Below are 14,291 nucleotides of genomic sequence, written 5' to 3' on the forward strand. Positions count from 1 at the left end.
TTGTAATAAGTGTCTATCGAACAAAATACATATCAGATGTGAGATATTTAAGTATCTTATTTCCAAGATTAATACTAAAAGCAATAGTTGTATCCGTAGAAAAAACTAAGGACGTTATTTCCGCGTTATCGTAGACTTCATCGTCATCACCATTATGGACCCGTTGCCTTGACACTACAAAGCACAGGTCTCCTCTAAGAACGAGGAAGGTTTCGGCCTTTTTCTTCACGCTGGAAGAATTCACGTACCTTTTTTTGGAATTATGGTAAAACCTGAGGCATGAAGGTCTTCTCACGATATTTTCCTTCACCTAGAGTGGCATTCAATTTGACATAAATTCGATAAGATAACGTGCGTACCGGTGATCGTACTCGGTAACTCCAAAAGGAATTTAACAACTAGGTTATAACCGCTTGTAGAAATGAGTGCTCTATATTTCTTAACCAGTTACAGTTCCTTAGTCATCACCATATCTCGTTTCATTATATATCGTGACTTAAATTCTTTTCAACCCTCTATTTCATCATATCAACCCAATGAGAAGGGGTTAAGGCCGTAGTCCACAGCGCTGGCCCAGGTCGGATTGGTGGACCTTAGTATTTGATACCTACTCAGAAGTACCATTTCATAAGGATCGAGCTGTAAGACTTTAAAAATGGTTTTCAATAGAGATAATGTGTTACAGCGCGCTAGTCAAATCCGATCGATGCCTTTCACGGGCGATTCATCAGATGACTCGTCGGATGGAGAGGAATCTATGGGCGTAACAGTCCATAACACACCGCATCACAATCCAATTTATGGTAAGTTGCTTACTTAAAAACTATTAAATACAGTTCAAATCAAATTATACTTTATTGTACACCATATACAAAACGACAAAAAAAACACAATTGAAAGAAAGAAGGTAAAGATATTGTATCTTTACAATATCTTTACCTTCTTTCGCGGCCTTATCGCTTAAAAACCTACTAAAGGACAGGAAGTTAAGAAGAAGGGTTAGGGTGAACACAATATAATTTTTAAATAATATGCATAAATTACAAAATAGATGAAAAATAATAAACAAAATAAAATATAATTACTTCATATGCATACACATATAATAAAAAGAATATACTTATAAAATATACAGTATTTGCTTATATGTCCTAAAGAAGCCAGAAAGGAAAAAGATAGGAAAAAAACAAAGACTAAAAGAGACAGTTTCAATCCTAATCGAAGTAACTCCAAACTTTCAGCTATTAACTGTCTGTCATAAGCGAGCAAATTTCCTATTGATCGTAATTGACTAACTCCCTTTCAAGTTTCAAGTAAGGGTATGTTCTTTCCAATTCAATGTTAAGGTATGTTCTTTGTAGAATTTACTGAGTTGGGTTATTAATGTGGGTGAAGCTGTTATCAAAATGTATAATTTTCAAATTCATGTCTGTCTTTTTGGTTAACAGGTCAATCCTCCCAAATGCCAATCAACAATATCAACCTAACAAACGTCCTACCCGTGTCGATACAACCAACTTCCGGACCCCACGGGCTTGTTCTAAACAACACAAATGGGCAATGCAGTTCATCAGACACCAGTTTAAGTGCTAGTAGTCCATCTAAAAGTGTCAAAACCAGCTCAAGCTTAAGCCCCGCGAAGAGATCTAGTAGTGGGTCGCCTAGCAAACAAAGCAAAACTAGAGGTAAATACTTTAAATAATACCAACATGATCCACCAATCTGTTCATTTTGTTATCCTTTATAAGGGCATATTTTGTCAATACCTTGTTCACATTTTTAATCTGTGATTTTGCTTATTAAATAATTTTTCCTGGCTATGGTACGTATTCCTGTTACATATGGATGTGTTTTGAGTAAAATAGTGATTCAACTTGTTTGTATACTCATTGAGAGTATTGGCGCAAGCATTAATGTTCTGAAAAAAAATTTCTTTAAAATCGCCCTTCTACTATTACTTGTTTTACGCAGTGTTGCATTGCATTGTTAAGTTAATTCCTCACTTTTAAAAATAATGTTTTAATATGTTTCGTGTACGCAGATACATCTTTTGAATCTGGCATGTCGGATGATTACGCAATACCACCTGACGCGGTATCCTGCGAAGGTAGTGGCGCAAGGGACTCTCCTAGAAGACATGACGCGTTAGAGAAGAGCGGCCATCTTGCAAAATTAGGAGGAAAGCTTAAAACTTGGAGGAAAAGATGGTATATACTAAACTGACAGCTATACTACCTGATATTTATGAATTCCTAGGTTTTATTCAGCGAAACTTGAAGAAGCTTAAAAAAACTATCAATTGTTATTGCTTCTATAGTAACGATTTGTTCAGCATACTATTCTTTCTTAACCTTTCATAAAAAAAGATGTTCAAATTCAAATACTTTATTTTGCAGTAACATCTTACATAAGATGTTTCAGAGTTTGAGCAGTAGGTATAGACATTGTTCATGGAAAACTGTTAAAATAACAAATACAAAATGACATGAATATGAAACCATAGTATACAATTGCAATCTAACTAACAGTTAAATTGCATGAATGTTCTTTCACTATTATTATTATTTACTATTAATCTACTTAGTATTCATGGAAGCATTTATGAATGAGAAATTCCTTGAGTTAAGAGCTATTCATCATCATCATCAGCCTATCTCAGTCCACTGCTGGACTAAGGCCTCTTCATTTGCACGCCATCTCGGTTTATTGCTGGTTAGCTGCATCCAGTTCTTCCCTACTGCCTTTACAATATCATCTCTCCATCGAGCTGGTGGTCGGCCAATGCTTCTGTGTCCAGTACGCGGTTGCCAATCCAGAATCACTCGGCTCCACCGCCCGTCCTCCCTTCGACATATGTGACCCGCCCAGTTCCATTTCAGGGCAGCTGCTCTTTGAACGATGTCAGTGATTCCAGTTCGGTTTCTGATCTCTACGTTGGGAATCTTACCTAATAGAGACAAACCTAACATCGCTCTTTCCATTGCCCGCTGAGCCACTTTGAGCCGGTGCACAACCTTCTTTGTAAGGGTCCATGTCTCACCCTTTATATAACTTATAATTTCACACTTGTTTCGAGGAGTTATATTATACACAATTTGCTTGCGTCATTTTCAGGTTCGTCCTAAAGAATGGCACTTTGTCGTATTGGAAGTCCCAATCAGAAGTTAATCGAAAACCTCAAGGTCAGATCGGTTTGGGTGAAGCCTGCAAGATATCACGCAACGAAGGTGCGAGTACCTTCGAGATCTTCACCGGGAGTCGAACCTATTACCTCACCGCTGATAGTACCGCCACTATGGAGGACTGGATTAGAGTGTTACAGGTAAGAGAATAGTGGAATTTCGATTTTACTTTTAAGAAAATTAATAGTATATATTTTTTCGAGTTTTTTCGCGAACCATGTGCTTTCCTCGGATGCACAAACTTCCGTTTGCGTTTTTTATGAAGCTATGTTAACTATTCAAGGAGTTGGAAAGTTTAATTGGTAGTTAGTTACCAACCGAAACATAGTGCCATAGACATCATCTCGGTGTACAACTGATATTACAGAATGCAATGTAAAGATTTGTAACGTTATTTCATATCCACAAAGGTACAAAATAGCCTGGTAGTGTAACCAAAATATCCTTTTTAAAAACTCCAAAACTTGCGTTTTAGTTCTGTAGCAAGTAACCATTGACAATCTTAAATAATATATATATATTATTCGGTATTCAAATAACTTGTTTATTTTATTCAGAACGTCCAAAGGCGAAACGCGACTAAACTCCTGCTCAGTAAAGAAGACAACAAGCCTACAATCCAGGGATGGCTGACCAAAGTGAAGAACGGTCACGCCAAAAAGAGCTGGTGTGTTCTGTTGGGAAAAATGTTTCTGTACTTCAAGTCGCCTGGTGACCAGGTAATTCTACTTTAAACTTTTAGCTCTTGAGCACTTTTGAGCATATAAAATACTCAGATTTTTAATGTGAATGTAATGTAGTGAAGCTCAGTGTACCCCAATCATTACACCATAATTTTAATGTAACTCCAACCTAATTACCAAAGTTGCAAGCGTTGCATTATGTATTGTTATCTACTATCAGACAATCTACTTTAAACGTAGAACGGAATATAAAGCTTTATTCCATAATTTTAGTTTTTCATTCTCAATTTCAGAACCCGACTGGTCAGATAAACATGCGTGACGCGCGTGTGGAGGATGTCGAACACGTATCGGACTCGGATTCTGAAGAGAAAAATGACGACGGACGTAACCTAACTGTTGCGATATACCCGCAGCATCAGGTAACCGGGGTTAGTGAAGCTTCTTGCATTTATTTAATAACACGAACCAAAGTGATTCATTATTTCCTAAGCTTATGTTATGTCTGGTGGGAGGCTTTGGCCGTGGCTAGTTACCACCCTACCGACAAAGTCTTGCCGCTAAGCGGTTTAGTGTTCTGGTGCGATGTCCCGTAGAAACCGATTAGGAATATCACTACCACACATACATACATACATACCACACATAACATGATAGCCCGCTCCCATCTTAGACTGCATCATCACTTACCACCAGGTGAGATTGCAGTTAAGGGCTAACTTTTAGTGGAATAAAAAAAACTTTGAAGTTATCCATAACCTCAAAACAGCGCTAGTAAGCATTTCTTTTATTTGTGTATTGTACTTTTTATTATTGTAGTACTTTCTATAGAGAGGTACCGATAAAATAAGTTTGTAGAGCAATAGAATTAGGCCTATTGTAACTACTTTTTTTTTTTTAAATTGTGTTCCTTTTTTAAAATTGTAAACGAACTATGTTTAATTAGAGAATTGCGTCACTTTTAAAAGTTATGCAATCTGTGTTAGTTGAACTGTCAAACTGTCAACTGTCATCAAGTATTCGTAAGAGTCCATATGTTCAATTCTTATGTAGATACATTAAACGTAACAATATTAAACTGTAAATAAACTAGTCTATTGCATACATTTTATGCATAATAACAAATATATTATTTGTCTATAAAAAAAAAAAAAAGATTTGTGTTGTTTGATATTAACAAATACTAAAACGCAACCCTGCTATTGTTTTGCAAATCTGAAATAGACTCAAGATTATCCCATTATGCTTCTTTTTGTTTTCTTCAAGCTACCTACCCGACATTGACGAAGTAAACTGTGCCATGCAGGCATTACAAACGGCTTTTTGTCATGCCCGCACCAAGTAAATGACCAATTACCTCCCACTTACAACACACCGCACACAACTGTCCTTACATCCAAACATCTCCGAACAATATCAAATATTATATTTGTGTGATATTTCAATTCCAGGGTCCAACTTACCTTCTCTTCGAGAGCAAGGCCGATAAAGATTCGTGGCTGTACCACTTGACCGTAGTGAGCGGCGGTGGGCTCAGCCAGGGCACCCACTACGAGCAACTTGTCCAAAAGTTAATGGAGACTGACGGAGATCCTAGTAAGTTATCTACAATTTGCAGTTTTGCTAGCTTTTAATTACGTTTTTTTTACAAATGCTGTGGGAACCAAGTTAGCCCTTGACTGCAATCTCACCTGGTGAAGTGAAGATGTTAGCGGGCTCACCTCTTTGGGCGTAAATAAACACTTTCGCATTTTTTATATATAGTAAGGATATAAGTGAAGGGGAAAGTAACCTAAGGTTGAGCCAAGAGAGCTTTTCAAAAAAGCCTTATTAGGACCTTATCCTTTACAAATAAAAGTCGCATAAAGTCGGAAAAGTTACGCAATGTTTTTTTTCCATTGTCATTTGACAGGTGCTGTCAAAACACTGCATAACTTTTCAATATCCGCAATAGGGTTCGAAAAGTACCTACTAACGCATTCAGTGATCGAAGTTCACACGTATTATATTATAATATCATTATAAAGAAACAAGTATAATTATGAAATATTTTGTAATAACTGGGTAATACGTAGTTTATTTACTAAAAAAGTAGCTTTTTCAAATTTGGTAATTAAATATGGTTCTTAATATAAAATCCTGTTTATTTATTGACTAAATAATATCTTGTGCTAACTGTCATCTATTGTGGTTCTAATATGAATTCCAGTATATTCATTGATTAAATAGGAGCTTGCTCAAACTTTGTTGCTTGAGTGTGGTTCTAAGTATGAACTCCAGTTTATTGATTGACTCTATTTAGACCTTGTTCAAACTTTGCCATTCAATGTGGTTATAAATTTGAATTCCTGTGTAACATTTCCATTAATTCCACTTTGTAAAATATGTTATTGTTATAATCTTCATTTCTGTTCCAGATTGCGTGCTGTGGAGGCATCCAAATTTACTCTACTCGAAGGAGAATATAACTACACCTTTGACTTCTCTAAATTCTGAAGCATTACAAGCAGAAGCGCTGAAATTATTTAAGGTATACAATTATAAATATTTATGTATACTATTCATAAAAATATGCATTAGTCATCTTAGTACTCTTAACATTAGCTCCGCTTACCTTGGGGCTAGATGGCGATATGTGTATTGTCGTAGTATATTTTTATTTATTTATTATTTATTTATTTATAAAATCGTACTCTTAAAAACGATATTAAGAACTATATCTTGGGAAAATCTTTGAAATTAAGTCAAAAATAATTTACTTCAGGTTCCGCTATTACGGTCATTATAGTACCATTAACGCGCAACCTTTTCCTTTACCTTAGCCCCAAAGTAAGCGTAGGTTGTGTTATGGGTGCTAAAATGACTGAATGATAAATTTTATGAATTTAATGAATAATATACATAGATACTTAATAATATACATAGATATTTTTAATGAATAATATACATAGATACTTATAAAATACACATAAACACCCAGACAATAAAAAAAAAATCCTGCTCATCACAAAAAAAAAATCCAGTTTCGGGAATCGAACCCGCGGCCTTAGACTCAGAGAGCAGGGTCGCTGGCCACTGCGCCAATCGGCCGTCGAAGTAAATCTTACATGATTAGATATTTTTCCCGCGACTTAACGTACCATGTGCGTAACGTTCCAGTGCGTGCAACTGTTCATGTCCGTGGCCGTCGAGCACGCGGGCATCGACTACCACGTGGTGCTGGCCCAGAACGCGTTGCAGCAATGCCTCGAGGTGGGCGAGCTCCAAGACGAGCTGGCGTCCGCGCTGTGCAAACAGACCGCTCCGCACGCGCCCTCCAAGCACGGCGTGCAGGTACGCGCGCGCTCCCGACACCGCGTGAGTGCGCCCGCTTGCCTAGCTACACCGTATTATGCGTGCCGGACGTCTGTTGTCACACTAGTCGAGCGTTGTAACGCGAGCCGATCGTCTTCTGTTACACGAGCCAACTGTCTTAGTTCCGAGACTATAACAATTACTATTACGCGCGGGACTAACTAACTGATAGACTAGTGGAACGTCGTTGCCTTAGTTTCTTGACCCGAATGTTACGACTTAAGACTGTTGCGCGAGCCAAAGGAGCATTTTTAAAAGTTCCAACTGTTGCCTGTGTCCTATAGGGTTCGCGTTACTAACTAACTGACAGACTAGTCAAACGTCGTTGCCTTAGTTCCGCGACCCGAATGTCATTTATTAAGACTATTACGCGAGCCAAAGGAGCATTTTTAAAAGTGCCAACCGTTGCCTGTGCCCTATATGTTATATATGTTCGCCTGACTAACTAAAAGACTTGTCGAACGTCGTTGAGCGACCTCAACTACTATTGATACGTGAGCCGGAGGGTCTTTGTTGTGTTGCTACTGTATCAAACTGTAAATGTTCACGTTACTAATTATTGACTTACAGACGAGACGAACGTGTTTGAGCGACCTGATATTTGCTGTTAAGCGAGCTGGATGCTTAGTGTGAGACTTTCTACCGACGATTATTTATTCGATCACGTGAAAGTTAACTTCACACAATGTGAATCAGTATTGTCACTAGATGGCGCTCTTTTGTTCACATGGTAAATCTCGCAACTAACAGATTACTGTCCGCAAACAGCTCTAAAAACCAATGAACATCGGGAGTGTCAAGGTAATAAAATGGCAACCTCACGCCGAACGCTGTTTTAGGTCTACTTATTAAAGAGACTGCATCAAACATGGCTCGAAAAGTGACACAAAACGTGGACGTCCACCGGTAACTTTAGGCACCACTTTTGTCTGCTCCCTTGAGAGTACTAAAATGTAAAATGTATAATTGGTTTTTTAACTTATCAATCCTATGTTACAATTTGGGTGCAAGCATCATTTCTCGGAAAATCATTGAACCTATTTGGTATCGTGTACTCAATTCAGGTCACCTAAAATATGTAACTACAGTAAAATTTACATTGCAAATTTTTTTTTTTTTATTAAATTGTAAATTTATGAGCTTGTACGCGATTTTGAAATTTTTTATTATTGATGAAATTTATGAAAAAAAAAATTAAGTACGTCCCATAGCAAATGGAGATCCGGAAAACGAATGAAAATGTTAAAAAAATAATTAATTGACGTTTCAGGTACTAGCTTGCTACCACAGGAATTTTGCTATTATCTATGAACAGATTTTCTAAACCACCCTTAAAGATTCTGTTCATAGTAACAAAAAAATTAAATAAGAAACACGTAGAATGGCTTTTGATGTTACATTATGTTCGATAGTGAACAGTTACACGAAGGTAGCTCTAAATGGTGTATAAAGTTGATAATTCAACTTGCGGTTTAGAATTGGCTTTCTGTTTGCCGGCTAAGCTTCAGGCAATGCTTTTCTCATATGTCAATATAATCATTTTTCCACTTTTCTGTACACAGTTGTTGTCTATTTACATTAGCACTAGTGTATAGAGGGCTTAAGAAGTTTATAGTTTTGGTGTCGGCTAGATAAGTGTATAAATTTCTTATCGCTACGTAGTTTTAATGATGGATAATTTATAAAGAATGGATTGCGAGACTGATTTCATAACGAAGCACAAATTTCTAGTTACCTTTTCTGACAGTGAAAAAATTTGTGTCTTTTTCATTAAATTTCTATCAACTATTTTAATGTAAAATAGTGAATATTATTTATATTACATATGATATGTAATATAATATTATGTATATAATATATATAATATACAAAGTATCATAAAATAATATAGTCAATAATCATTCAATATGTAAGTAATCGTTTTTGAAATTAACTTAAATTATTACTAGTAGTATGAATTGGTAATTTCAATTAATATTTAACTATCAAATCTGATAAAAATTTCTAGGTCACACAATCCGTTCTTTTTAATTATGCTCTATATCACGAACAAGGAAAGTTCAAGATTTACTGAGCACATTTTATTTTTCAATCTCTAAATGCTTTACAAAAGAGATTATTTTGCTTACGAAAATTAAATATACACTAACAAACCATAAATTATTATTATGTACCGCTTTGTGTTACTGTAAAATAAAAATGGCTTCGTGTTAAGTGGTTGATCAATTTGGAATTTGTGTATGTGAACTTTTATTGGCTTCTAAAAGTGTTCAAATATTTTTTACACTATAAATTTATAAAAATCTGTTTGAAAAGTCGAAAAAGGTTTTATTCCAACTTGATCTCCAAGTTCTGGCAACATTGAAATATAATCGACTGCAAATCAATTCTAATTTCAAACCGAATTTGAAAAAGGAACAAAAGCAAGAATTACAGATAACTTAAATCTGTGAGTGAGCTTTTTTTAACTGTGCTCTCAGCTCTAAGTTATTTGTCTCTGTAAATGTTGCCATGACAAAAAAGGCGGTTGTGTTATTCGTGTCGCAATCTTTCAAATGGAATGTTGGTGTAAATTTTCCCTATTTTATTTTTATTTTACCCCTTTTATCCAGGAATGTTTGCCCTCTGTCCTCATAGTTTTAGGGAATGTTTTTATCTTTTTTTTATATATATTTATATCATTCATATACTGTCATAGCTAGCTCCTTTAGCACTTAACGATCTCCTTTGTAAGAAAAGGTTGACGTTGCAAGTTTGTTTTAGAAAAAAAAAAAACATATAACCGTTTGCATAGATGGATTTAGTTTAGAAATGGTAAGTTAATGAGACGTTACATTTAAGTTTAGTATAACTGCATAATGTATATATTATTTTCGGTTTGAAGTAATTTATACTTTGGATTGTTTTACGTGTCTAAAAAAGGGACAATCTAGAAACATCATCATCATCATTCCAATGTCCAACACTCATAGAATATGGAATTTAGAGGGATTCACCATTCTGCTCATATGCATGTTGGAGGACTTTTAACAACTATTGTCACATGCTTGTAATAACCCGAACCGACGACTTAACGAGCTCCCAGAGGCACAGGGGTTGACATCTACAATTTTCTTGCTTCCAGCTGGTTCTGAAAATCCAAATTTTATATGAATTGTATCCAGGAGAATTGAATTCGTTTTACGAGGAAATTTTTGTGTAACCTTAAGATTTTGTGGTGGCATATATAACATATATAAAAATAATTGCTGGAATTTTTTTTAAAAGTAATAATTGACTGTGATGGTAAGCGGATAACACTTCGCAGGGCATGCAAGAAACACGTCCTAAAAAGTGCAGCCCTGCGTCTGCTAACATGAGGCGTAGATGCAGTGGGGTGCACTGAATTCCTTGACAGGGTATGCATACAGTAGGAAAATTGCACAAAACGTCAAAAATCCTCCTCTCATACCAGTTATATATAAAATTTAGGGTAGGCAGTGCTTTTGTGCACGTATGAAGTGCACGCCACTGCGTAGATGTTAATGCTCATGTGCCTGTAATTGAACGGGCAAAGACTGCTTACATAACGAGACAAGTTAGGTAGTAAATGTTATATATTTCTGCATTTCTATAATATCTATAGTATATAGGGAAATATTTCATTATATATTCGTTTTGCGATCTAGCTGTAACAAATTTTGGCCGGTGTAAATATATATATAAAAAATATATAATAATAAGAATCTATATATTATGCAGTTGTACTATTATCTAATCATATTGCAATGTATTAAATATCACATAACACGGTTGTACATAAATAAGTTAGTAACATAGCGGTCTATATATATAAATCACAATTCTTATAACATAGGGGTATATATGTATAGCACCATTCGAGGTATACAAATAGCACATTCACTTTACACAAATGGTTTGGGTAAATTTCGGGGTACTGTGTGGTATAGCCATGTTGCTTGACAAAGAATAAGCTAGATAAGAAACCTTGACCCAAGTAAGTAAACGGATTTCGTTAATCGGACTTTAATCCTTTATATTTTGTGCTACTGTGAGAATTATTAACGCCAGCGCACCCTGGAGTTGGCAGGGCAAAGCAAATTTCGTCTAGCGAGTCTTCGGCCCTAACTAGTTACCACCCTACCAAAAAATGCGACAAATATTTGGTTGGGTAAAGAAAAAAATACTTCCGGTCATTATCACTGATATCATCATCAACATCGTCCCGAGCCTTTGACCAATAATGTATTAAATTCAAAATTCATTTATTTCAAGTAGGCCTAATATAAGCACTTTTGAAACGTCAAGTCTGTCTGTGTATAGTGACTCTACCACCGGTTCGGAAGGTGGATTCTATCGAGAAGAAGCCGGCAAGAAACTCAGCAGTTGCTCTTTTTCAATATCAACAATTTACATTTTACATTTTAAAATTCATTTTTCTATCTTGTGAGGGATGAAAGCGGAGCCGGATGCTTCCAAGCAACCTTGTCATTAAGAAATTCACCAATTGTAATTTATTAGATATGTAGTCCATAAAAAATCTGCAGAACCTAGTTTTCGGTTTTAATTTTTTATCTGCTGAGTGTTTAATTATAATTAAATAACGAATACAACTTTTATGTGTGCCCTTAATTAGAATAAGATATTCATAAACTTTAATTGTTTTTTTTTTGATAGCTCTTTTTTAATCTAATTAAAAGATAGGACATGAAAGAAACATGCACGCAATAATGATTGTGATAGCGATCATACGTTCTTTGACGGAGAGCCCCATCCGAAGAATTGGCTACGGACTTATAATGGTATTGTTACGCCACTGTCTGCATACGCATTTGGTAGACAGAAAAAAAATAGAAACCAAATTTAAAATTAATAACTTTCACTTTAATATGGGTGGAAAATCTTTTGGTCAGGCAATGCCTTTTTGCAATTATGAATTGCTACTGTTATCAGCGCATTCGCTGTTGCAACTTGTCTATACCACACTTATACATTAAATAAAATACTCTTAAAAAGAGCCGTTTACACACACCAACCCAATCTGAAATATTATCTGAACAATTCTTATTCAAAGTTCAGTATTACTTATACTTGTAATAATGACACAAAATAGAAACAAACTTCACAGACCCTCATTTATAAAAAGCCTCCCCAAGATCCGAATGGTTTATACCACACAAGCATATATCATATTCTATATTCTAAAAACGCCTTTTAGACTCACCAAATCTAATGATCGGAACACTATTTGCCTTAAACAAAGTAACTTAAATAATATTAAATAAACCATTAGTATCACTTGTACTTTTAACAATCATACAAAAAACAAGCAAACATAACCAGCTCTCATAGACAAAAAGCCCCCCACTGACGATCCGAACACCAACATTTCATTTGTACAGCAACTGCTACTGTGCGCGACCCAGTCGTTGTTCACTTGCGACACGGGTGCATCCTCAGTCGGCGGTGACAACAAGAGCGACCTCCCGCAGAACTCTGCCGGATCGCCAAGCTCTATACAGGTATGCGACCCATCTGTCTTGTCGGGTGTACGTGACGCACTTGTCTTGTCGGGTCGTTAGATGATCGCATTACACTGAATATAAAACTAAAACTTACAAAAAAAAAAAATTTGTTAAAAAAAAATACTTTGTATCACTTGGAATGTTCTTGCATATATTAATTTATATTATATATTATTATTAGAGGTATTTTCTTTTTTTTTTTAATATAAAATATTGTTTAAAAACTTTACTACATATATATTATTTCAAACAAAAGGGCGGGATACTTGTAATACGGTATTTTGCTCCCATTTTTTATATATTTATTCTGAAAAAAACATTGAACTTATACTGTAGCTTTACAGGCATATTAATATTACGATATTCATAGCTTTTATGCTTAATATTCGTTTTCAAAGTTCAACAAAGTAATATAATTAGAAATAATAAATTTAAAAAAAATATGTATAATAAAATACCCTTTACAGTGTAGTATTAATACTTTTTGGCCGGGAACGTGTATTCACGAAAAGTGCATCACAGATACTCTGATGTCCCTATCACTGCTTCAAATCAATGCACATTTTGACAATAATATAAGTAGAATTATAGTAAAAACACACTAAAGTTTTTCTACCTATGCCCTTTATTATATTTACCTTTATTTATATTATAATATGATATTATCGAATAATTTAGAAGCCAATGAATAATAGTTTACATTTCTATTAAACACATACCCATTGAATCATATGAGAAAGGCAAACAATTACAATATCGTAAAATTTTGGCGTAACTTTAAAAGTAGGTTGTCACTTATAGGTTACAGATGAACTGGAAGAAAAGAAGATTTTGCACAGAAGCTTAACGAATTTTGCAGTTCTAAGGATATTTTTTACCGAAAATCCGCAAAAAAAAATTGAAATTTGAAAAAGATGTTTAAAAGCAAATTACATTTTTAATAAATATACTACTACTGAGAGAGTACTTTTTGCGGTTTACGGTGAACGGATGTGGGAGTGATAGCAATCCGTAAACTTTCTGCGGAGAGTATATACCTAAATGTAACTCTTCATCCACGTTATCGTGAATCTGTAGTTTAATATGGAGGACCAAACTTCAAAGTTTGGCACCTTACTAATTGTCAGATTTATTATGAAAATTAAGCTTAATTTGCTGTACTCCGCGAAAAGCAGGAGAATCTGTATGGTGTAATTTATAATTTCTTCATTCCTTATACTCCACACCAAACAGATCTTCAGCAATGTACCCACTACGCACGTTTCATTGTAAAGTCAACATCTCCTGAGGATGCTCCGGTTTCGGAGCGAAACGTGCGTAGAGCGTACATTGCCGAAGATCTGTTTGGTGTGGAGTATAAGGAATGAAGAAATTATAAATTACACCATACAGATTCTCCTGCTTTTCGCGGAGTATAGCAAATTAAGCTTCATTTTTATAATATAACATGGAATTCCGCAAAGTAACACGCCTGCTTCTATCCAATATTTGACAGATTTATGTTAACACAAAATTCACATGATAAGTTACACTTGGGATTCAAGTAT

At 35.2% G+C, this 14,291-nt stretch overlaps 1 protein-coding gene across 1 annotated transcript in view; it reads left to right on the top strand.

The window, feature by feature from the left end:
• The window catches only part of LOC120631417 (uncharacterized protein CG43867), a 471,170-nt gene that overhangs the window by 449,642 nt on the left and 7,237 nt on the right, over positions 1–14,291 (top strand). The window contains exons 12-21 of the mRNA XM_039900992.1: positions 686–803; positions 1,449–1,685; positions 2,042–2,207; positions 3,115–3,322; positions 3,740–3,901; positions 4,159–4,296; positions 5,317–5,461; positions 6,283–6,395; positions 7,025–7,198; positions 12,622–12,741. Coding sequence (XP_039756926.1) covers positions 686–803; positions 1,449–1,685; positions 2,042–2,207; positions 3,115–3,322; positions 3,740–3,901; positions 4,159–4,296; positions 5,317–5,461; positions 6,283–6,395; positions 7,025–7,198; positions 12,622–12,741 — 1,581 coding nt within the window. The remainder of the gene's footprint in view (positions 1–685; positions 804–1,448; positions 1,686–2,041; positions 2,208–3,114; positions 3,323–3,739; positions 3,902–4,158; positions 4,297–5,316; positions 5,462–6,282; positions 6,396–7,024; positions 7,199–12,621; positions 12,742–14,291) is intronic.

This window comes from Pararge aegeria, chromosome 18 (genome assembly GCF_905163445.1).
Source record: "Pararge aegeria chromosome 18, ilParAegt1.1, whole genome shotgun sequence".
NCBI classification, from domain to species: Eukaryota; Metazoa; Arthropoda; class Insecta; order Lepidoptera; family Nymphalidae; genus Pararge; species Pararge aegeria.